This window comes from Lontra canadensis, unplaced genomic scaffold (genome assembly GCF_010015895.1).
Source record: "Lontra canadensis isolate GAN:19392208 unplaced genomic scaffold, GSC_riverotter_1.0 scaffold101, whole genome shotgun sequence".
In the NCBI taxonomy this organism is placed as follows: Eukaryota; Metazoa; Chordata; class Mammalia; order Carnivora; family Mustelidae; genus Lontra; species Lontra canadensis.
Genome location: NW_022631095.1, coordinates 6,868,798 through 6,893,386, shown reverse-complemented (window position 1 = coordinate 6,893,386; position 24,589 = coordinate 6,868,798). Strand labels below are relative to the sequence as shown.

At 38.5% G+C, this 24,589-nt stretch overlaps 1 protein-coding gene across 3 annotated transcripts in view; it reads right to left on the bottom strand.

Annotated features, from left to right (window-relative positions):
- PSD3 (pleckstrin and Sec7 domain containing 3) overlaps positions 1 to 24,589 on the bottom strand; it is a 601,036-nt gene that overhangs the window by 420,207 nt on the left and 156,240 nt on the right. The window contains exon 1 of one of the 3 annotated variants that reach the window (XM_032838062.1): positions 2,264 to 2,716. The exons of 1 other annotated variant lie outside the window; for it this stretch is intronic. In XM_032838062.1, coding sequence (XP_032693953.1) covers positions 2,264 to 2,294 — 31 coding nt within the window. In that variant the 5' untranslated portion in view covers positions 2,295 to 2,716. Of the gene's footprint in view, positions 1 to 2,263; positions 2,717 to 24,589 lie in introns of those variants that run through there. One more of the 3 variants, XM_032838063.1, reaches the window with a different exon arrangement.

Sequence of the window (24,589 nt, the reverse complement as noted above, 5' to 3'; positions counted from 1 at the left end):
TCCCGAGTGATTAATAGTTACAGCTGTGCTTACCACAAGTGATATTTCACATACTAATGACTCAGAACCCATTTTTTCCCATTCAGTTCTGATCCCTGGGGAAATGATCCTAGCTTACCATCCCAGTCAATTTCGGAGGAAGCTCTGCAAGCTGAGGAGTGGCACTGCATTCAGCATACAGAAGGGAAAATGAGTGTGATAAGGAACAGCCCATTAATTTTAAACCAAAGTCTCTGCAAGTGTGCAGAACACTGTTCTTGCCACGGAGAAGAAATACTACGCTGTAATAGTGGAATTTAAGCTTTAAAATTATTGTTTTTTAAAGGTGGTTTCTTTTTGTCGAACAATAAGGTCCTCCACTGTCATCCACTTCTCGTAACTTTTGTTTCTTTTCACATCCACACCTCCTGCTTCTCCTTTCAGCCTTACTCTGATTAGAGTTGCTCCTCTGATTCCATCCATTCTATCCATTCTCCACGACTTCTTCCTGTCTAGGAATTCACACTTTTAAAAATCCAATTTTATTTTTTAATTTTTTTCCAGCTTTATTGAGCTACAACTGACATACAACATTGTGCAAGTTTAAGGCGTATGTGCTAATTTGATACTTATAGACTGCAAAATGATTACCACCATAGTTTAAGCTAACATCTCCATCATGTCACATAATTACCATCTCTTTTTTATAGTGAAAACATTCAAGATCTACTCTCTTCAGCAGCTTCAAAGTGTATAACACAATTATTATTAACTACAGTCACTGTGCTATATATTAGATTCCCAGAACTCACTTATCTTATAAATGGAAGTTTATACCCTTTGATCAACATCTTCCCATTTCCTCCACCCCCCAGCACCTCATAACCACCATTCTATTCTCTGAAAAACCCAATTTGAACAATTGACCCTTACTTTTTGTTATTTTATTCTGAAAAGCAAAAAAAGTTTAAACTTTTAAATAATTACACAATTTGGTTTACAGCAGGCTCTCTTCTGCTAAAGTTATTATGAATGTGGTAGTATTAATATAAATCCTTATATAAAATATTCTCTGAAATATTTCAATATTTAAGAAACTGAAACTGATGTTTCAAAATTCAAGTTGTTGTCTTCTTTTTTTTAAATCATAAATGCCCAGCAGCTGGAGTTCCTAGCAGGGAAGATCGAGTACAGCTGTGGACTTTTCTACACTGCTGTGTTTCAAGGCAGATGTTAGGTGCAATGGTAAACAACCTTGTTCAGCCTCCAGTCTGAACGGAATCAAGCCTCAGCTGATTTATATTTGCATTCAGTGATTTTCATGCTCAAAAAGAGACCCATAGTTTTGCTAAGGATTCAGATGCAAACTAACATGAGCAATAATTCCAAGTATATCTGAAATGCAAATTTTACAAAAAGTCAAGTACCCTGGTGAGAGAAAAATAAACCTTGTATTACTCTAAAAGTGACACTTCAACAGAAAAAAAAAAAAAAAAACACAACCCTGTGTATTAACTGAGGAGTTAAAATACTGATTATAAATCTCCAGGGGATACAATTTCAGCCTAAGTAGAGTGTTCACAGAACATTTTTGGTGCTACGCTGTGGCCAACCTTGGTTCTCTTCTAGGCTACTCAGTCAGAGCCATACCTTAGGCATGCAGATGGAAAGGGGTTTGAGCTCTTTAAGAGAAACTCCTCCCCTATTCCCATCCAGCGCCACAGTATTATGTCTTTCTAAAACTACAGGGGTAGCCCATTTTCCTCCTTCTTTCTATATAATACATCACAAACAGAGTAGAGAAATAGGCTGAGAGAACTGTATTCTCAGGAAAGCTGGGTGAACACAAACAACAACAAAAAAAAACAATGAAAGGAAATATAATCACAGGTAAGAATATCACTTTCTATTTAAAAATAAAAATTTTGGAAAACCCAAAGTCAGATGCTAAAAAAAGAAAAAAAAAAAAAACATTCCAGGTTAAAGCCAGGTAAGGTATTGGGCAAAAGCATTCCGAGGGTGGGTGGCATTTATCTGATGACTGTGGAATTAAAAAAATATTGACACGGGCATCCCTAAATAATGCAGTATGCTCTGCCCTATGTCAGGATTCAGCACAACCTGGTCTAGCCCCAGGAGTCTCCTACTGGGACAGTCAAAAGACAAGACTAGTAAGCAAAAGCAGTCAATAATACAGATGGATCATTTCACAGCAGCATTTTACAAGAGATAGAAATATAAAAATATATTTGCCTGCATAGACCTACAAATAGAGGTTACTCACAGAGATTACTGTAGCTCCAGCAGTTACCCATTGATCATAGAAAATGCCCAGTTCATCTGCTTAATGCTTGAGAAAAGTTAGCTAGAAAAAAAGCCAGCTAATTCAAAATCTGCTGTTCTAGTCAACTGGAAGCAAATTAGTTTCAAATTTCCTGGCAGCCCCTTTTGCCCTGCACCGCACACGGTGATGTCAATGGAAGCACTTTGAGCGCTGGAAACCTCAGCTGAGAGGAGCTGCCGCCTCAGTCCCTCTCTCACAAAGGCTAAGCTGCCTGTTCTCTCGCTCGCTCACTCGCCCTCTTTCTGCCTGTCTCTCTCTACCTTGGTAGCTTACCGAAAACAACCACCGTAGGGCTTTTCTATATTTGTGAAAACTACTTCCAAGGAGATAATTGAGATGACGGGAGTTAGCTTTAATGTAACCATTTCCCCAGTGCGGCAGCAGAAACCCCAGCAAAGGCTCCGAGAGGATTGTACCATCCTCAGTGACATCAGAGGTGGGGCTGTCATCTCAGTATTATGCAGCATTTTCTCTGATGAGGGAATGACATATGTGAAAGGAAATGCATGGGGTCCCTTTAAAAGGGTTTAGTTCTTATGTTATTTAACAGAAAAGGCAAAGGCAAATACAATGTTGAAAAACTGCCATAGGAAGATACAAATCCCGCTTTGCCAGTCCTTACTGAACTGCTAAATGACGCTGCCATCTCAAGTCATTTTACTGATGATTACATTATCATTCCTGTGATTAAATTAATATTTAATGGATAATTGATATTACTTTGGAAATGTGATCTAAAAAATTCAAAGACATTCACATCTAGTTTTAAATATGATGGCATAAACTTTTACATCACTACCTTGGATCTATGCAGTACCTTTCAACACAATCTCCGTAAACATACTAAATGTAAAAACTAACAGTTTTTTATATTAACAGATGAGAAAAGTGAGGTGAAAAACAGCACAAGATGAATAACATAATGTAACACTGGTCCTTAGTCTTGGTAATGGAGGTTAATACAAACATTAAAAAGAACTCATCTTCTATAACCTTAATATTCCAATCAGTATAAAAAGCAGAGGCCAACAATACAAAGCAATTGATGGTTATTTTCATTCATTCCATTTACATTTACTGAGAGGCTAACAAGTTCTAGAAAATGTGTGAAGTCTACTTTGGAGTGTACATTTCTGCTAAATAATAAAATCAGAATAGAAAATATGTATACAATGCTTACTATGTGCCAGGCACTGCAGTAGGCAGGTTTACTATATTAACTCCTCTATTCCTACCAGCAGCCCTTGGGATAGCTACTCAAATACGACTACTGAAACACAAACAGGTATGTAATTTGTCCGAAATCAAGTGGCGAAAACTGGCAAATTCAAACACAGGCACTAAGGCTACGAAGTCCATCCTCCTGACCACTAAACTGCATCGCCTCCTGAGAACTTGCCAAGTAAAAGAATTCTAAAGGAAGAACATAATTTGCAAGATTTAGAACCACAGCAAGCCAAAAATAGCCACCTCTCCAGAAGACTGGCCCAAATATAAGAGGATAAAGGTTAGAGAGTACACCAAGAGAGAGCACACAGAAACAGTGGAAATAATGCCCAGTAATTTAGTGCGGACTACTCAATTCACCTGGAGACAATGCCTTAAAACCTTCCAGCTTTAGCTCCCTTACTTCTCAGCTGCAGATTTTTTAATTATAAATCTGTATTAAAATGTGGTTAAAGCACATGATCCAGACTTGTAATCTGGTTCCATTATTTTCCAACTATGTCAATTTAAGCAAATTATTTAACCTCCGAGAGGCTCAACTTCCTCCTCCAAAACAATGAGGAAAACAATGAGGTTATTCTGAGGACCAATGAACTATGCATATAAATATATAAAGCACTCAGAGTTACAACCAGTGTATAATAAAAGCTCAAGGTTAATTATTATTGTTTTTCATAATCATCATGACTTTTAGTATTAATATCACATTTTTTTTTACTAAAACTGCCAACTTTTCAAAAACCTCTCCAAGAAGAGCTGCTATTTTTCCTGAGTTGATTGGAAAAACAAAGGTAACCTCTGCTGGTTTCATATAAACATTATCCAATCAATGAATCACCAATTCCCTATGAGATGGAAGATGGAAGTTATCAGGCATGCCTTTCCAAAAAGGAGCTTTTTGGAAAGGCATGCCTAATAAAAAAATAGGGTAATAATAATAATAATAACAACAATAAATAGGGAAAAATAGGAGCATTTACCATTTTGCCCTCCCCAACTTCTTCCCCTGCGGGGAATATGGAAGGGGGCCAGAGTCAAAGCAGCCTTCCCTAACAGCAGGCATCCTATTAGTTAGGGAGGTGAAACCCACCATAGATCTCCCACCCCCATCTTCTTTCACACTAGAGAGAAATAAACCTTTACTTCAAGAACTTAATTCTAGTTTTCTATTATATGCAACTCTCTATGATCCTATGAAACACAGTTAAAGGCCAAAGTTTCCTGGTAGTTTCAAGGGCTAACTGGAGGGCTGGGCTATTTATCACGGCTTTTTAGTTACATCCTGAGCCTGCAACCTCTTCAGTGCCAAGTCAAAGTCAATGGATGAACCCATGGGAAAGAAACAGCAAACCATACTACTTCCCAATACTTAGTAGCTATGTTGCCTTATTACAAACAGAACAAAGGGTTGGAGGGCATGTGAAATGTCCCTCCTCCAGCTTACTTTCTTCCAGTCTCTGGATCCATATATTCAGTCTACATGCTACTAGGCTAACGCTAAAGGAGAAAAACAAAATAACTCAAAGGCAAGAATGAGGATGCTTGATAAAGTTACTGCTATTACAAAGGCTACACAATTCCAACTACCAGGGACCATGAAGAAAAATGTCTCCCCCTCACAAATGTCCCAATTTCAAATATCTAGCATTTCACATTAGGCTTTAACTATAATACTATCTTGGACTGATAATCTAAAACCTTCTATTTCAAAAAATAAAGCTCAAAAATAAATTTGTTACATATTCTCTAGTATCTCATGGGCACCATTCTAAAAACTATGTTCAAAAACAGCGTGAGTCCATAACTAGATTACATGAAAGGATTTTTCAATCTAAATTGGAATCAGGGGATATGAAATGGAGAAATTCACACAGGCACCCACAAAAAAACAGAACTTAGTAACTAAGAGACTGATTCCTATAAACGTCTGATTTACAGAAGACCAAGACTTATCTCCTGACCAGTGAACATCTGCCACAACTCTCTCTCCATCCACAAGCCAATGAACTTACTTGCTTGAACTCTACCTGGCCCTCCCGCTCTGGACTCCTTGGCCCTGGATGAAGCCTGAGCCAAACCCTCAATGGACCCACGTATTGTTTGCTACAGGATGCATTTCCCAAATTGCAATTGCTCCGCTGTCCCTAAATTTCTGGTAATTCCAGCTTGCCTCGGTTTACATCTTTATTTAGACCAACAGCAGTGCCATCCTGAAAATATTTTGTTTTGTATCTGAAATGTAATTTAATAACACTGCCATTATTCTGAAAGGAAATATAGTACCAAAACATTCAGAGGAGAGAACCATTAAAAAATCCAAACTAATATTCTGTTTATACCTCTCCTTTAAAATATAATTGTTTTTCTAGAAATATCACTGACAGAGTGAATTTTAAAAAGCTAGATTTATTTTTTATTAAAATTTAAAGGAATATTTTATAAGTAAAAATATACTTGCCAACTAACTACAACCAATGTTTTTAATAAAGTATGAAATTTAAATTACAAATTATTTTGAACATTAACAAACTTTATATTAACTATATCTTCTTATTGATGCTCTGGCATTTGGAGCTTCCATCTTGAGGAGGCACATTACCCCTCCCGCACCGCACCCCACTAGCTATTTCCTGGAGATAGCAATGGACTCCCATGGGAGTGTACTTTTGATATATAAGCCAATCTACACCCACACCCCATTTCCTACATAAATCTCTCACACTCTTAAAACAATATTCTCCTGTCCTGAATCACATCAGGGGCTTGTACTGGACAATTAGGAACTATCAGAACCCATGAAATTAATAACAACAAAAATAATAATAATAATAATGAAAAACAACTATCCAATCCTAAACATACTCAGGGACCTAACCTATTTGCCCATTGCTTCCTGCAAAAACCTCATTAAAAGCCGGGCCGTGTTCTCCCTGACTCTCTCTGCCTCCTTCCCCATGTGCCTTTGCACACCTACTATGCCTCTTTTTTCTAGAAATCTGTGGGTATAAACTTCTTCCTTCATGACAGTTATTTCCATGTCTGTGTGTCTTACCACACCTGATACATAAATGTATACAAACATAAATGCCAGGTCCAAATCTTCTAACAAAGTTTTAAAAGAAATGAACAACTACGCACTCCTGAAGAACAAAATTTCAAATCAGTAATGTATTTCTCCATTTTCACGTCACTGGCACTGTCCCTTTAGTTCAGAAATGACAAGCTGTAGGTAATAAATTATTATTTGATATAATATGTTATTTCTCCATATCTTCAAACAGACAGACAAGCAAACTCATCCAATTTAGTATGAGATTTTAAAATTAAACCTTTTTCACAAATCAGGACTATGATGCCAATTCTTATCACCATGATATTTTATTGTTAGCTTTTATTAATTCCTAAATCCATGTGGAAGAACTGATAACAATAATTCCTTATTTGAAATAACTTTCTTCACCAAGCAAATTCCAATAAATAAGGAGGAAGTTTCTAGTTTATTTTTTTAAGTCTGGTTCTTAGATCTTAAAAACAAAAAACAAAAAACTCAATGCCAACTTCAGAGTTACAAAAATTTAGTTTTTATATATTAGTTTCTTGTCTCTATTATAAGGTACATCTGAAAGTTTAAGCGTCACATAGAGATAAATAGAATCTAGGAAGATGTAGCATGAAATAAATCCAAGAAGAGAGGAGGGGTGGGCAATACCAAGATTGATATGATGCCAGAGCTTTATACTCCAAAATACGTTAAAAAACAAAAAAACAAAACAAAAAAATCACTCTAAGGTGAAATGTAACTTACATTAAAAACCAGACAACACAAAATAATAAAAAATAAAAGATTAAAAAAACAAAACAACAGGTGCCAAATAGAGTCTCTTATTGCTAAGCTCCACATTACCAAACTGAGACATAACTTAATTACAGCTTTGGCTCTCCCTGAAATGTAATGTTGAACCAGCCATTCAGGAATGAATCACCTAATTGGTACCAGTTAGGTAATATGCCTGACAGACCCCAGCCATCCCCTATAGGAAGGGAACTTTGTAATAACTAGCCCATTCTGTTGCCTACTATAACCTCCTTGTTCCCATTCCCTTTTGCCAGTAAGTCTTTTCATTTTATTCAAAGTTGGAACTCCTTTCTAGCTCCTATATTGGATGCTGTCTGATTTAAGTCAATTTTTGCTCAAATAAACTCTTAAAAATTTTGGGGTGCCTGGGTGGCTCAGTGGATTAAGCCTCTGCCTTCAGCTCAGGTCATGATCCCAGGGTCCTGGGATCGAGCCCCGCATCGGGCTCTCTGCTCAGCAGGGAGCCTGCCTCCACCTCTCTCTCTGCCTGCTTCTCTACCTGCTTGTGATCCCTGTCAAATAAATAGATAAAATCTTAAAAAAAAAAAGAAAAGAAAAGAAGAGGAGGCAAACTTGTGGGTTAAAGTTGTGTGTATTTTATCTTTATGTTAATTTTGTATATATTTAACAACATACCACATAAAGCAATTAAAAAATAAATTGGCTTTTATTAACTAATATTTCACAATATAATTCAGAGAATTATTTTATTCAAGCTTTTTGCATGCAATTTGTCATTAGGATCTTTGCTACCATGGACTCTTATTTTGAGTTGTATTACATCTTTAGTTCTGCCTTAAATTGAGATACAGCAATATTTAAATCTGTCTGATGCTGTAACTGGAAATTCTATCCTAATCTACAGTATCCATTCACTTTAAGTGATCCACACAACGTAACCACTTACTGTATGTCCTTTGGAAGTCATCTTTAAAAAGCTAGATTACAGGGGCGCCTGGGTGGCTCAGTGGGCTAAAGCCTCTGCCTTTGGCTCAGGTCATGATCCCAGGGTTCTGGGATCGAGCCCCACATGGGGCTCTCTGCTCAGCAGGGAGCCTGCTTCCTCCTCTCTCTCTCTCTCTCTGCCTGCCTCTCTGCCTACCTGTGATCTCCATCTGTCAAATAAATAAATAAAATCTTTAAAAAAAAAAAATTAGATTACAGTGACTTTTTACACAACTCTAGGATCATTTCCCCAGGAATAATTGCTAAACCTGTGTAAGTATGTTTTCTTCTCCTTTTTAAAATCTGTTTTAGTTGGGGCGCCTAGGTGGCTCAGTGGGTTAAGCCTCTGCCTTCAGCTCAGGTCATGATCTCAGGGTCCTGGGATCAAGTCCTACATCGGGCTCTCTGCTCGGCGGGGAGCCTACTTCCCCCTCTCTCTGCCTACTTGTGATCTCTCTCTCTGTCAAATAAAATAAATAAAAACATTAAAAAAAAAAAGTAATATAAAATCTGTTTTAGTGATTTCTGTAAACATCCCAACTAGCATTATCTATACTTGTTTCAAGCTAATGTGTTTTCTCCAAAAAGTTCTTTGTTATTCAAAATAATCAAAACATCTTTAATACAGAAACAGTTAACAACTTGAGTATAAGACCACTCCTTTTTTTCTGGTAAGTTTTTTGTTTTTCTTTTTTTTAAGATTTTTTTTTTTTAATTTATTTGATAGAGATCACAAGCAGGCAGAGAGATAGGCAGAGACAGAGAGGAGGAAGCAGGCTCCCTGCTGAGTAGAGAGCCTGATGTGGGGCTCAATCCCAGGACTCCGGGATCACGACCTGAGCTGAAGCCAGAGGTTTTAACCCATTGAGCCACCCAGGTGCCCCTTTCTGGTAAGTTCTTTTTTTTTTTTTTTTTTAATTTCTTTTCAGTGTAACAGTATTCATTGTTTTTACACCACACCCAGTGCTCCATACAATACGTGCCCTCCCTAATACCCACCACCAGGTTCACCCAACCTCCTCTGATAGCCATTTGTATGTCTTCATTGGAGAAATGTCTGTTCATATCTTCTGCCCATTTTTTGATATGATTATCTGTTTTGTGTGTGTTGAGTTTGAGGAGATCTATAAAGTTCTATAAAGATCCTGGATATCAACCTTTTGTCTATACTGTCATTTGCAAATATTTTCTCCCATTCCTTGGGTTGCCTCTTTGTTTTGTTAACTGTTTCCTTTGCTGTGCAGAAGCTTTTGATCTTGATGAAGTCCCAAAAGTTGATTTTCACTTTTGTTTCCTTTGCCTTTGGAGACATATCTTGAAAGAAGTTGCTGTGGCTGATATCGAAGAGGTTACTGCCTATGTTCTCCTCCAGGATTCTGATGGATTCCTGTCTCACATTGAGGTCTTTTACCCATTTCGAGTTTATCTTTGTGTACAGTGTAAGACAATGGTCGAGTTTCATTCTTCTACATATAGCTGTCCAGTTTTCCCAGCACGATTTATTGAAGAGACTGTCTTTTTTCCACTGTATATTTTTTCCTGTTTTGTCGAAGATTATTTGACCATAGAGTTGAGGGTCCATATCTGGGCTCTGTACTCTGTTCCACTGGTCTATGTGTCTGTTTTTATGCCAGTACCATGCTGTCTTGGTGATCACAGCTTTGTAGTAAAGCTTCAAATCAGGTAACGTGATGCCGCCAGTTTTGTTTTTCTTTTTCAACACTTCCTTAGCGATTCGGGGTCTCTTCTGATTCCATACAAATTTTAGGATTATTTGCTCCAGCTCTTTGAAAAATACCGGTGGAATTTTTATTGGAATGGCATTAAAAGTATAGATTGCTCTAGGCAGTATAGACATTTTAACAATGTTTATTCTTCCGATCCATGAACATGGAATGGTCTTCCATCTTTTTTGTCTTCTTCAATTTTTTTCATGAGTGTTCTGTAGTTCCTCGAGTACAGATCCTTTACCTCTTTGGTTAGGTTTATTCCCAGGTATCTTTTGGTTCTTGGTGCTATAGTAAATGGAATCGATTCTCTAATTTCCCTTTCTGTATTTTCATTGTTAGTGTGTAAGAAAGCCACTGATTTCTGTATATTGACTTTGTATCCTGCCACATTACTGAATTGCTGTATGAGTTCTAGTAGTTTGGGGTGGAGTCTTTTGGGTTTTCCATATAAAGAATCATGTCATCTGCGAAGAGAGAGAGTTTGACTTCTTCATTGCCAATTTGGATACCTTTTATTTCTCTTTGTTGTCTGACTGCTGTTGCTAGGACTTCTAATACTATGCTGAACAAGAGTGGTGAGAGTGGGCATCCTTGTCGTGTTCCTGATCTCAACGGCAAGGCTGCAAGCTTTTTCCCATTGAGGATGATATTTGCTGTGGGTCTTTCATAGATAGATTTTATGAAGTTCAGGAATGTTCCCTCTATCCCTATACTTTGAAGCATTTTAATCAGGAATGGATGCTGGATTTTGTCAAATGCTTTTTCTACATCAATTGAGAGGACCATGTGGTTCTTCTCTCTTCTCTTTATTGATTTGTTCTATCACATTGATTGATTTGCGAATGTTGAACCATCCTTGTAACCCAGGGATGAATCCCACCTGGTCATGGTGGATTCTGGTAAGTTTTTAAGGAAAACATCCTTACCCTAATTTGAGACTATATAGGATAATATGGGATATTAACTGCTTTTTTACAGATCAAGAGTATAAAGCTGAAGAAACCTGGCTGACACAAGCTTAGACAATTAGGAGAGCAAGAAACAACCCTCAGACCAAAGTATGGGGAAAAAAAAAAAGGCAGTTTAGTTGCCAGTCCAAATATGAATATAGAGAACAGCAGAAGGAAACAAAACAAAATCATTATCTCACATGGATTATACTTCATTCCCGTCTTTTAATCTAGCACAGTTTGGGGATCTGGACCTCTTTTTCTTGTTGACTGCTTATATTAACTTATTTACAATAATACTTATATCATGGTATTGTTAATATACTATGTAACTATGTAATATAACTATGTAAATATCATTTTTAGCAGTAATATAACTTAGTTACTATTGAATAGTCTGGTTATTTCCACTATTATTCTAAGTAGATTCTTGCACTGACAACTGGCTAATTATTCAGAATGTAATCAAATATATATTATTTGGACATAATCAAAATATAAGCCTCCAAAGACCCAAAGAAAACTTCCATGAAGTCTCTGGGTTTTTTTTATTTTGTTCACTGCTGTATTCCCATGCCTCTGAGACACTCAGGAAGCACAAATATCCAACTGCAAGGCAGTTCAAGAGGGCATAAAACTCAGGTGCATGTAATAAGCAAGGAGAATTTTTACAGTCAGGAAACTGCCTTCCTCATGTATGGGGCCCAGGATGGAATCAGAACCCAAGAGTGCCAGGACAGCATTAGAGTTGAAGCAAAGTATGGTCTGGAGCTAAAGAAGTGACCTGAGGGGGTCCTTACCCATACACAAAAGTAAAACTTGAAAGCAAATACTATGAGGAAGTGAAAGTCCCCTAACAAAGAAAAGTTGGTAAGTATCCAAATGGCATTTGAGGGGGCAAGCAAGCTAGGGCTCAGTAAGGGCTCAGTAAGCCATACTTACATAATTCTCTATCCTATAAGCTCCTTTATTTGCTGTTTCTATTTCCTCTCCCTCTTTCGGTAAGAGATTCTGTTCAAAAATTCTCGTATTAACTACATTAATGTAAAATGTAATTTCACCTCTCTGTAGGGATCAGTAAGAGTATCCATGAGCTAGATAGCAGGGAATCAGGACCAGAACAACTCTAGACCCAGCCTCAACAAGAGCGCACATCTGCTCAGCCAAAGGATGGAAGGGAACAGAATTTCTTTTAGAACCTGTCTCCCCCATCGGCTTGTGTAGCAATATGCTATCGAGGTTGTGGTTCTACCTCTTCTGCCCTGCTTCTCTCTCCATGGCTTGTTATACTTCTTCTTCTACCCTTGAATTATAGATAGTATCAAGAATTGATTAGTTCTCAGCTCACTGCTCTTCTCACTTAGCATTCTCTGCCTTCTAAAATGTAAGAGCTTGGGGCGCCTGGGTGGCTCAGATGGCTAGTGTCTGCCTTCAGCTCAGGTCATGATCCCGGGATCCTAGGATCGAGTCCCAGGTCTGCTTCTCCTTCTCCCTCTGCCCTGACCCCTAATCCTTCTCTCTCCCCTTTCTCTCTCCCAAATAAATAAATAAAATCTTAAAAAAATAAATAAAATGCAAGAGCTTGGAATAAATAGTGATCCAAAAGACAAACTGGTACGGTGGCAAAAGCATCCTAAATGAGTTAATACACATAAAGTGCTTAAAATGGCACCCAGCAGCACATAGAAAATATTTAGTACAAACTAGCTGATATTACTATTACTATTAGGAATCAATCTTTGCTCTTACTTACTATATAATTTGGCAAATAATTTTGTCTCTGAGCCTCAGCTTTCACCTATTACTTTAAAAAAACTTAATAAAAGTCAACTTTTTTCCCAGTCTTTTGTACTAAAATAAAAATTTGTAATTAATTTGGATTCACAATTCAAACAATAATGTAGGTAAACAAGATGTTTACCTCCCAAGGTTGCTATAAGATTAAAATCAGAGTCAACAATTTCTAACAATTTCTAACTGTCTGACAGATGTCTCATGTTACACATTCAACATGTCAGAATCATAGTGATTACCTTCCCTGAAAAACTAGCTTCTGAGAGAGAATTCCTACTTTGATGTAATATTAATCTCTCCTGTCACTTTAGAGTCCTCACATGTCCCGTATCTTTAGTCTCCAAGACTATAACAAGGTTCTTAAAGTCTTATGCATCTATCCCTTCCTTTCTATTATTACTCTCACTTCTCTAGAGCAGGTATGATTGCCTTAGGAATTAGCTACTGGTCCTGAACAGCCTACCCACCTCAACAGGAATTCATATCCTCTAACAGACTCCAAGTAATTTTGCCGTATTAATTTTCCTAAAGCACTTTTCTGATAGCACTGTTGTCACCACGGTCCCATTATATGTTCTCCCCTTCCCCCAAACAAAACAAAACAAATCTTAAACAAGTTCCCAGTGTGACTAAATTAAAGCTGTAATTCTTTAACCCAGGAGTCAGCAAACCTTTTCTGTAAAGGACTAAATAGTAAATATTTTAAGTTCCATGGGCCATAACATCTCTACACAAATAGGTGACTCTGCCCTAGTAGCAAAAACAACCACAGACGATGGTAAACTAATCCATGGCTATATTCCCATAAAACCAGTATACAGTTATTCCCTCTTTGCCAACTATGTCTTCCTCATTACTCATGGCCCTACTCAAATTCTATTCACTGAGATCCTCCATGCTTAACCCAACTCCATGGTCATCCCCTCCTTTTCACTCTTAAAACATATACTGCCTGTACTTTTCATTGGGTCCTTATATTTTCACTGCTTTCCCTACTTTTCATCTCAAATTTTCTATATCCTAGATAACTACCATACTGTAAAAGTTAAAAGGTATTCATTACTTCTTTACCAAGATGATGACAATGTTAAGTTACATGGCAATCCATGGATATATGGACCCAAAACAATTTTCACCAGTCCCCTTATTTATGACAATTACAGCAAGTGAGCCCTATACAGTAAATAAATAAATTTTTTAAATGGAAAAAAGAAAGTATAAATTGATCCTTTTGGCCTTTCCAGTACAAGGTACATCTTACAAAAAACAATGACAATATTGATTCAGTAACTGATCTACTTTAAAAAAGTTACTTTACCAATAAATATCTTATTAGTGTTGTTGATTTAGGATAATAGTTATATTTGTAGCACTAGAAAATATAATCCTTAAACTTGTTTTTCTGTTCCCCAAGTCTCAGAGAAGCAGTTCTTAATTTTTTGCTATCATGGACCTCTTAGAGAAAGCTACGGACCCTCACCCAATAAGAAACATTCATATGGACATTTATATAAACTCTGTATAAAACGTCTGGAGGGCTCACAGACCCCCTAAAGTTAAGAAATCCTCCCTTAGAGGGTTTCATGTTAGACATTCACAGCTCTTACTCACTCACCTAAGAAACTTTCCTTTTAGTTCAAGTCATTCAAAGAATTTTCAATGCACCAAAGGATCTGGCAATATTTTTTTTTACATTGTCAAAGAACAAACTATTATATCCAAATCAGAAGATGTCAAAGATCATAAACAATGGAAATGGAAAAATGTATAGTTACAAGCAAATGGATGAGAGGGGAGAGGAGAATATCAGCAATGACTTGCAGATTTCAAACTCATTTCACTGCTTGCTAGGAAAGCTCAGATGGCCTGGAGACACGTCCACCACACCCAGGTTTCCTCAGGCCAACACATATTACTGCTAAACCTCAAACATCAGAAGTGGCAGTTTTATGTCCTAAAACAACAACTCAAGAAAAACTGCCATTAGCAACTAATTGTAAAATATCTCTTCAAAACTCAAATTCAGGGATAAAAATGAGTTCCTAAAGATCAGTGTAATAACACACTATGAATACAACAGCAGATAAATAAGACATACAATAATATTCATGACACATAGTGGCTGAATTATAATTTTCTTTCACTTTGTCTTCTTTTATAAGATAAATTCATTAAATATATTGCTAGATAGGATTTAACTTTTATGTCTTTAGCACTCGGCACAAGAGAATGAGCGCAAAATATCACAAAAATGTAAATTTTAAAATTCAAACATAAAATAATTAAAATCAAACTATCTGTAGAAGTAATTCACCTTGAATATAATAGGTAAATTGATGACTATGGAATTTCAAAAATAGTCACATTCCAGTCAAGGTAACAAGGTATAGTGTAAGTCTCATTTAGTGAAAGAAAAACCTGTAAATAAATGCGTGCCTTTCAGAATGATTGATTCAAAAGCCGAGACAGGCTATAAGGTACAGAGGGGACCCTCAAAGAAACAGACAAACTCAAAGGGATTAAATAAAGCTTCTCAGGACACAGACTTCAAATCACAACTTTCTAAACTGATATTAAAGGCCATGATCATACCTTCATTCACCTTTCCACTTGAGGCAGTATTCTACTGTTCTCCACAACATCACTCTCATCTTCTCCACAACAAAATGTTCTCCCCATTCTTTCCACATATTCAAATCCTACCGGTCCTCTAAGACACAGAACACATCTCCATCCCTCCAAGAAGCTTCTGATGACTCCTTCATTCCCCACTCTGTTCTCTCCTCTCCTGTATATAATATGATGACCACAATCCCTGATTTCCCACACTGCTCCTCATCTCGACAGTCTGTCTCCTTTTAGGAGTGTATGTCTGTCTCTAGCAGGATCTTTAACATGGAATTAGTCATCTGTTCATGAGATTTAAACCAATTATCTGGCACTTAAATACATCATCTTCTATTTAATGACTCTGAGCATGAATATCATCTTGCTTGTAAGTTCATCAGCTTTTTATAAACAGTGATTAGCAGTATTGGGTACATAGCAAACACTCAATAAATATATGCAGAGATTATTTAAATGTATTAAACAAGAGAAACTTATTTCCTGCCCCTATTTTCTTCTCTTACTTTTAATTACCTAGATATAAGAACCAAAGCTATACAAATCTCAGTTCCCAGCACATTTTAGGGAACTTGCCACCACAAAGAATCTCTAGTCATTTTTCCTTTAAAAAGAACGGGGTCTCATGCTTCTTTTAAAAATTCTCTTTACTTTCACCAAGACTAACTCAAAGTTCACCACATCAGCTGTTCCAAGGACAAATGAAGAGAACGTATTTTAAATATGTAACAATCTGTCATCAAAAGGACAGCTCTCTAAACTGCTTTTCCTAGTACAGTTAGCTGGATTTTACATTGAGCCATCCCTGTTCATTTGCTAGGGCTGCCCTCACAACCTCACAACAGAAATCGTTTTGTAAAATTGTTTGCAGGTCTCCTGACACACTGAAATAAACTTATCTATTCCTTAAGATTTGACCCTGGCCTTGTTAGCACCACTATCTTATCAAGTCAATGAATACAGACTAGATACTCCAACATATGAATAGTACAGACATAACAAGGGGAAAAAAGTGTTGGGGGAAAACAAAACTAAGCCATGGATGAAAAGATGCTTAGTTTTACTCACTGCTATTCTGTATCTTGCCAAGAAATCTCTTAATTCTATAGTGTTGAAAGCAAGCAGAACAGTGTTTTTATGTATTTTTTACTTCTATCACATTCCTGGCATTATAATTTCCCTCTGGATGAGAAAGGTTGGATTGCTGAAGTTACACTGCAAGGAAAAAGGGGCAGGTTGGATGCTCCAATCACAGTGGATAAAGAATTTAGACATTTAGGTATCCTGAGACACAGAAGACTGCCCCAGTAAGAATTTGCTTTCTTCCTAATTTAATGGCCCTGTCATCAGCACCCTAATGCTGCCAACAGAAAGGAACATGCATTAAATAATGTGATGCCTTAGGCCCTATCTTCTTTCCCTCCCAAAGGAAAATACAAGGAGGTACTGCACTGCATCAAAAAATAATGAGCTCTATGAGACCTAAGAAAGAAATCATACAGACCAACAACATAAAAATATTTTAAGAGGAAAAATTATGCCTTCAAATTATATTTCACACAATAGTCAAACAGGTGAGACAGATAAAAGAGGGGATGCCTTTGGCTGACTGGGATGGGGCATGGACTCATAACCACCATCTCCTATTCCCTAAAACCTCAGGGAGACATGAAGATTTTGGTTTCAAGATTAAAAAGAAAAAAAAAAAGTGAACCGAAAAAGTTAAATAGTTTATCCAGTATCATACCACCCATTGATGACAAAGTCAGAATTACAGCCCACTTTCTTTTTTTTTTTTTTTTTAAGATTTTATCTATTTGACAGAGATCGCAAGTAGGCAGAGGCAGGCAGAGAGAGAGGAGGAAGCAGGCTCCCTGCTGAGCAGAGAGCCCAGTGTGGGTCTCGATCCCAGGACCCTGGAATCATGACCTGAGCCAAAGGCAGAGGTTTTAATCCATTGAGCCAGCTGGGCTCCCCTACAGCCCACCTTCATACAGACTGGCATTCAGGGATATGGTGGCACCTGACTCTGTTCTCCATAGAAGTGTAGGGTATTGTGGGAAGACTCAGGCTTTGAACTCAGGTTGGCATACCAGTCCCATCCTTCCTTGTCGTGGAACTTAAAGTTAAATTATTTAAACCTCAGTGAATCTCATCTATGAAATAAACTGGGAGTACAGGGGAGGCACACTAATATCAGAGGAGTCTTCTGAGGTTTAAACTAATACACAAATTTTCTAGTAGAGTATCTGTTACATAATAAGTGTATAAAAATGTTCACTCAGGATTGAGCCCCCCAAAATTAAGAAAAATATCCTACTCATGTTATCAGTCTATATCATAATTTAATACAGAGCAAAACAAGTGCAGCAACCAAAAGCCTATCCATTAAGGAACAGTTTAGGACGTTCCACATTAGTCTTTCAATTATTACATATCCAGTAACATTGACTTCATTGGAAGTTTTTGCAAAATTTATATACAAAGGGAAAAAACAGCATTCCAGACTGGTTTTCATACATTATTTTAATGCATCTTATATTCAGGCAATATTATTATCAACAGCCTACCAAAATGTCTGTCTGAAGGTATAGCTGATTAACATTTCTATTTCAAAAACTGAAGTTTGTTTTTGCCATAAAAATTTCAAAATCTTTAATTTCATAACATCAAAATGAGATTAAGACACAAAAGATTTAATGTGTATTTGTACACCACTGGAATTTTTATAAACCTCCAGATTAGATTAGGCAGAAAGAACAAAAGCATACTAACTGACCTTCAAAATGAATCTGCAAGAAATCTGCCTGCAGAAAAAGCAAAACAGCACTTGTGACCCTCTACTGAAAGTGTTACACATTTTGTCCACCAGAGGGCAGTGTTGTATCACTATTAACAGAACTGTGTGCCCAGTTAAGAAACTCAGGGATAAAATTCTATTTTCAAAAAATTTCTTTCCAAGCTTTTGGGGAAAAAGGTTTCCTAGGTTTTCCTCATTGGAGGAAAACCTAGAAATCTAACACTAGATATCTGCAATTAGGTTAAAATTATATCATAAAAGATGGTCCAGTTTTCAAAATTATTTTGTGCCTATGAATTAAACCTCTAGGTATAGGATTATCCTAAAAGGAACGAAGACTCACTACGTCCAGTTCCACCTAGCCAAGCTTGCTGCAGTTCTGACTAGTCCTTAATCCTCACTCAGCCTGACACTATAAAGCTCAAAAAGGTGGTGGGCAGTGGCAGGTAGAATAACGTTTTATCATATATTTTAAACCATTTCATGATGCTTAGGGCATACTAGTCCTTGTTATTAAACATCTACCCCCACATACCTGTAAAAATACTCTCACTTTGCAGTAAATATATCCATAATTTTAGCTTGAGAGATTCAGTCTCTATCCTGTCTCAGTGACAAAAGCCCAGTGAGGGCTGCCAAGGGTTTAGGGGCACGGAATATGCAAGACCACTTCTAAAGGTCTTTTCAGGAAAATAGCAACCAACTACCCTGAGTGATTTTAACAAGTCATAGGATCATGAGGTTTAATCTAAACAACTTTACACATAGATATATATACTATGTGATACACAGAGTTGTCTAGACACACACATAGTTAACTCCTCATTTCTAGACACTTCAGTCTTGATCTTACTAGATTCATCTATGGCATGAATTACTCCTTTATTAAAATCCTTTCTCTCATTTGCCAAATACCTTTCCGTTCTGATTTTCCTTTAAACACCACACTCTCATCCTGACCTTTAATTTTTTTTTCTCTTCAAAGTGCCATCTTTTCATTTTGTACATACTTCCCGGGCAATCCTATGCATTTCCAAAACCTCTTCTTTCTGGCCCAGACCTGTATGCCCACCTGCCCACCAGACCTCTCCATCTGGGTGTGCCACAGGCATCTCAAACTCAACACATCCAAATATCACCGTTCTTTTCTTGCCCCCCACACCTTCTCCTCCTTCAAACCTGCGTTGTTGAAAGGCACTACCATCTCCGCAGCCGCCCAAGCAGATGCCACTCAGGGCCTCCCTCCTCTTCCTTTCCACATCCAGTCAGCAGGAGCCCCTCCCTCTGCAGGAAGCCTCTTCTCTTCAGTCTCCACTGCCTTAGTCCCTTCGTCCTCACAAATCCCTTGCATTCCCACATGACTCTGCAGCAGAGGCACCGGTGGCTTAACCCCGGGGCCCATTCGTCCTCCTCCCTTACTAACAGAACTCCCAATTTTTAGCTGGGCACATGGCCACTTGGAATGAAGATTACATTTTTGACATTTCCCCTGTAGCTACGGCACCACATTATAAACGACGAGCTCTAACTGAAAGTGTTTTGTGGTCCTGTCCCCCAAATATCTTTGAATTACATACAGCACATGCCCCTCTACCATTCCAGTGCTCCTCCTGCATCTTCCAGCTCTCAAGGAATACGGCGGAGCTCAAGCAACCACATCAGACAGTGAGAAATGTTCAAAGGCTACCAAACCAAAGAGTCCAAAGGAGTCAGGATCATCTGACTGCAGCATCAGCATCTGAGCTCTAAATCATCAGTGTAGATTCCTTCCATGAGAGAGAAGAGTAAACTTTTGTCTAAGCCACTAGTGTGTGTGTGTGTGTGTGTGTGCGCACGTGGGCATGCATGTGTTTGCATGAGCATGCACCTTCCTAACATGGTACATAGCCAACAATCTCACCTTTCCATAACTGCAATCCAATCTCTAGGCTACTTCCTGTAAATCCCAAATGTGAAAAATTAGTCCATTGTTTTAAAAAATCCATTCTACACATACTCCTTAGCATGGTATGTGAAACAGTTCACAACCTGGCCCTTGCCTTCCACAGGCCTTCTCCCTCATTCCTGCTGTGCTGACGCCAGCTGCTCTGAACAGTCCGCAGTGTTCACAGTAACACATGTTTGCATTTGCTCCTTCCTGTTGGAAATGTCTTTCTTCTGAGCACCCACTCCACCTGACCCTCAAAAACCCTGCTTGGATAATCACCTCCCAAGAAGCCTTCCCTCCAGTCAATCTTAAGTGTGCTTCCAATCGCCTCCCAAACCTCCCTGTTCTTCCTTCCACTATAGCAAGTAGCACACTGTGTTAGAATCATATTTGTCTGTTTCCCCCACAGGACTTCAGTCAGACTCTATGCTTTATTTCTGTATCTCCAGCCTAGCAACTACAGATACTTATTTTATGTTGAAGAAGTAAAAACCCAGAAGTGCCTTTACTTGCCTTGAAGGAAGTTTCTGGCATCTGGTACCTAACACAAATGAAAATCCAGGCTTCCTGATTCTTCGCCCAGGCCTGTTTCCAGTGCATCAGCATTTCCCCAACTGTGTTCCAGTAACACCCATGTAGGGAAGTTTATAATGATAATAGCATGTGGGTTTCCAGTCACTCCATATGACTTTCAGTTCCACTAACCGGTCAAAGTCCTTCCACCCTGTCTCCCCACCCTGCTGGCTACTTTCCGCCCAGAAGCTCATCTCCCTCAGCCTCTCCCTCAGTCGGGGTCCCATTCTCCATCCAAGAGCCACAAGCCCCAACCCAGGCAGGACTCTACTCTCCCAGTACTTTTTAACAATCCTCTAAACTTCATCTTAACCGTATCCTGAAACTCACAAATCTCTACAATTTTCTTTATTCTTTCTAAAAATAGACGTTTCGCCTCTCAGAATTTTTTTTTTTAATTTATTTGACAGAGATCACAAGTAAGCAGAAAGGCAGGCAGAGAGAGGGAAAGGAAAGCAGGCTCCCTGCTGAGCAGAGAGCCTGATGTGGGGCTCGATGTGGGGCTCGATCCCAGGACCCTGAGATCCTGTCAGAGGCTTTAACCCACTGAGCCACCCAGGCGCCCCTCGCCTCTCAGAATTTTTGAGCACTTGCCCTTTCTTTCTGTTTTTCCAAGATTACCTAGAGTGGATCTGTACTTTATCTGTAAATCTGCTAAGCCTCTCAGGACACAATCCCTCACAGCTGAAATTCAGCTACAAAGGGTAAGTTGAGCTCTTCCTGGGCTTTTGCTTCTCAGCACTGTTTGCTCTACCATTTCCAAAAAGGCAACTGCTCTCAGTGATAGGAAAAACCCAACCCGGCAGGAGTTTTGTATCTGTACTCTATCTCAGAAATCTCTTACCATGACCTCCCACACCATTAGGAAGGAGTGTAACCCTCCCTTCCCCTCTCATCAGACGCCCTGTCGTTACTGCACTCACCCCTCAAGAGCAGGACGGCTCACAGTGCAATCTGCTAACACCAGGGTCTCAATCACCCAGGGCATTCATTACAGTACTAGGTGTTCAGGTCACGCACCAAAATCAGAATTACTGGGGGGGGAAGTTCAAGAGTCCAAACTGTTTTTTCAGCTTTACTGAGATATAACAGATAGTAAATTCATACGATTCTAAAGCCTACAAGGTGATATTTGATATACGTATGCACTGTGAAAGGAAGTATTTGAGGTTTTATTTTTTATGATTTTATTTATTTGACAGAGAAGGATACAGTGAGAGAGGGAACACAAGCAGGAAAACAGGAGAGGGAGAAGCAGACTTCCCTCTGAGCAGGGAACCCAAAGCGGGGCTCCATCCCAGGACCCTAGGATCATGACCAGAGCCAAAGACAGACGCTTATCGACTAAGCCACCCAGGAGCCCCAGTACTTGAGTTTTTAACAAGCATTCCAAGCATCCAAGGTTATCAATATATTTCTGCTAACAAGGCAGGACAGGGCTGGACAAAACAGGGGCCACAGAATCCCCAGAAACTATCACGTGAAGCCTGAAGCAGCTGCCTTCATTCATCCTAAGTGTATAATACAAAGAATATCATCTAAGTATGTCATGAAGTGGGAAAGGTTTGCAGAGTTCCTAGAATTTGTAGAGAACTATTAAATTAGTATTTCTAGGGGAGATTCACAATGATCATTTTCTTTTAAGATTTTTTTTTTAATTTATTTGACAGATCACAAGTAGGCAAAGAGGCAGGCACAGAGAGACAGGAGGAGGCAGGCTCCCTGCTGAGCAGAGAGCCCGATGCGGGACTCGATCCCAGGACCCTGAGATCATGACCTGAGCCGAAGGCAGAGGCTTTAACCACTGAGCCACCCGGGTGCCCCACACAATGATCATTTTCAAAACTTCCACAGGGCAATCTGATGTGCTTAAGAACCATTGCTTTAAAATAGCAATTCTCAGAGAGACTGGGTAGCTCAGTCAGTGAAGCATACGACTCCTGATTTTGGCTCAGGTCACAGTCTCAGGGTCATGAGATTAAACCCTGCAGGCAGCTCTGAACTCAGTGCAGAATCTGCTTTAGATTCTCTCCCTCTCCATCTTCTTCTTCATCTCCCCCTGCCCCTCCCCATACTTACCTGGTGTTTTTTCTCAAATAAATAAAATCTTTAGAAAAACTAAAAAAAGCAATTCTCAACTTCGTAAGCTCAAAAATGCCTTTAATTTTATAACAAATATTTTACAATGCCTCCTTTATTATTATGAAGTGACATTCAAAAATAGTAAAACCTGTCTAAACATAAAATTCAAACTAATCAATAATTTATGGAATGTGGTACATTCATGATTCTCATTATGTAAATGCGTAGGTTAGTCAAATGCTTGCTTGCTTCTAAACACAGAGTCACCCGGATGCCAAGGCTCAAGCACAGATAACAGGTGTGTGGAACTGATGACTCAACAGCCATGAACACCACCTATGAGACATGGTATTTTGAAACGGTGCATAAGTTTTAGAAAAATTCCAAACTAAGTAAAATCTTTCCTTGGTTCACATGATAGTAACAGTGCTAGAAAATTCAGTGATATTTAAAATAATGCAAAAAAACATTTTGTTTATATGTTGCAAGTCCAGGGGTGACTGGGTGGCTCAGGGGGTTAAGCATCTGCCTTCAGCTCAGGTCATGATCCTGGGGGCCTGGGATCGAGCCTCACACTGGGGAGACAGCTACTCCCTCTCTTTCTGCCTGCTGCTCTGCCTACTTATGCTCACTCACTCGCTCTGCCAAATGAATAAAATCTTTAAAATTTATTTGTTTAAAAACAAATAAAATGTTTAAAAAAAAAAAACAAAAACCATGTCCTAAGTCCAGATAATTAGAAATGTGTTTTTCCCCAACATGTACGTCCAGCAGGGCATTCACGGTCAGGTGGCAAGTGGAATAATTCTTTCTCCTGCAGTACTATCCCACATTCGATTATAAGACACCTATCATCCCTGGTCTTCCCCATTAAATTTCAGAGCCAACCCTCACCCCAACCACTGAGACAGTTAAAACCATCCCCACATGTTTCCAAAACCACTTCCTTAACATAACCATTCAACCTCCTCAAGCAGCAAGAACAGAGGCAGTTTATCAGGCCGCAATGTAATTTTCCCTCGTACTCCCGTTTTACATTATAGTAACTCCAGAATCTCTACCTCATTCCACCCATACATTTCCCAAAGCAAGTATTTCTATAAATACTAGCAAAACAGGAATTGCTGATGAAATTCCACATGAATGGACAAATATCATAGACATGAGAAAACGTCATAAATTCTTTAAAAACTAATGCACACTATTTTTAATAATCTAATCATGTTTCCTAATGACATTACTTTTTAATTTCAGAGCTGTCCTCTCATTTATCTGATGATCTTCAAACTGGCAGTGGTTCCTAAGCCCTACAGTTTTGGGTTTATATATAGCTCAAGTAATTACCTTTTTAAATACAGCAATTTCTTTTAAGTGTTTATTTAAATTCCAGTTAGTTAACATACAGTGTAAGATTAGGGTCAGGTGTACAATATCGTGATTCAGCACTTCCATACATCACCGGGTGCTCATCACAAGTGCCCTCCTGAATCCCCATCACCTATTTAACCCACAATCCCATCTACCTCCCCTCTTGTAACCATCAGTTTGTTCTTTATAGTTAAGACTGTTTCTTAGCTTGCCCCCCTCTCTGGTTTCCCCCTTTGCTCATCTGTTTTCTCAAATTTCACATATGAATGGTATTTGTCTTTCTCTTACTTATTTTGCTGACCATAAGACTCTCTAGCTCCATCCACGTCATTGTAAATGGCAGGAATTCATTTTTTTTAATGGCTGAATCATATTCCACTGTATATAGA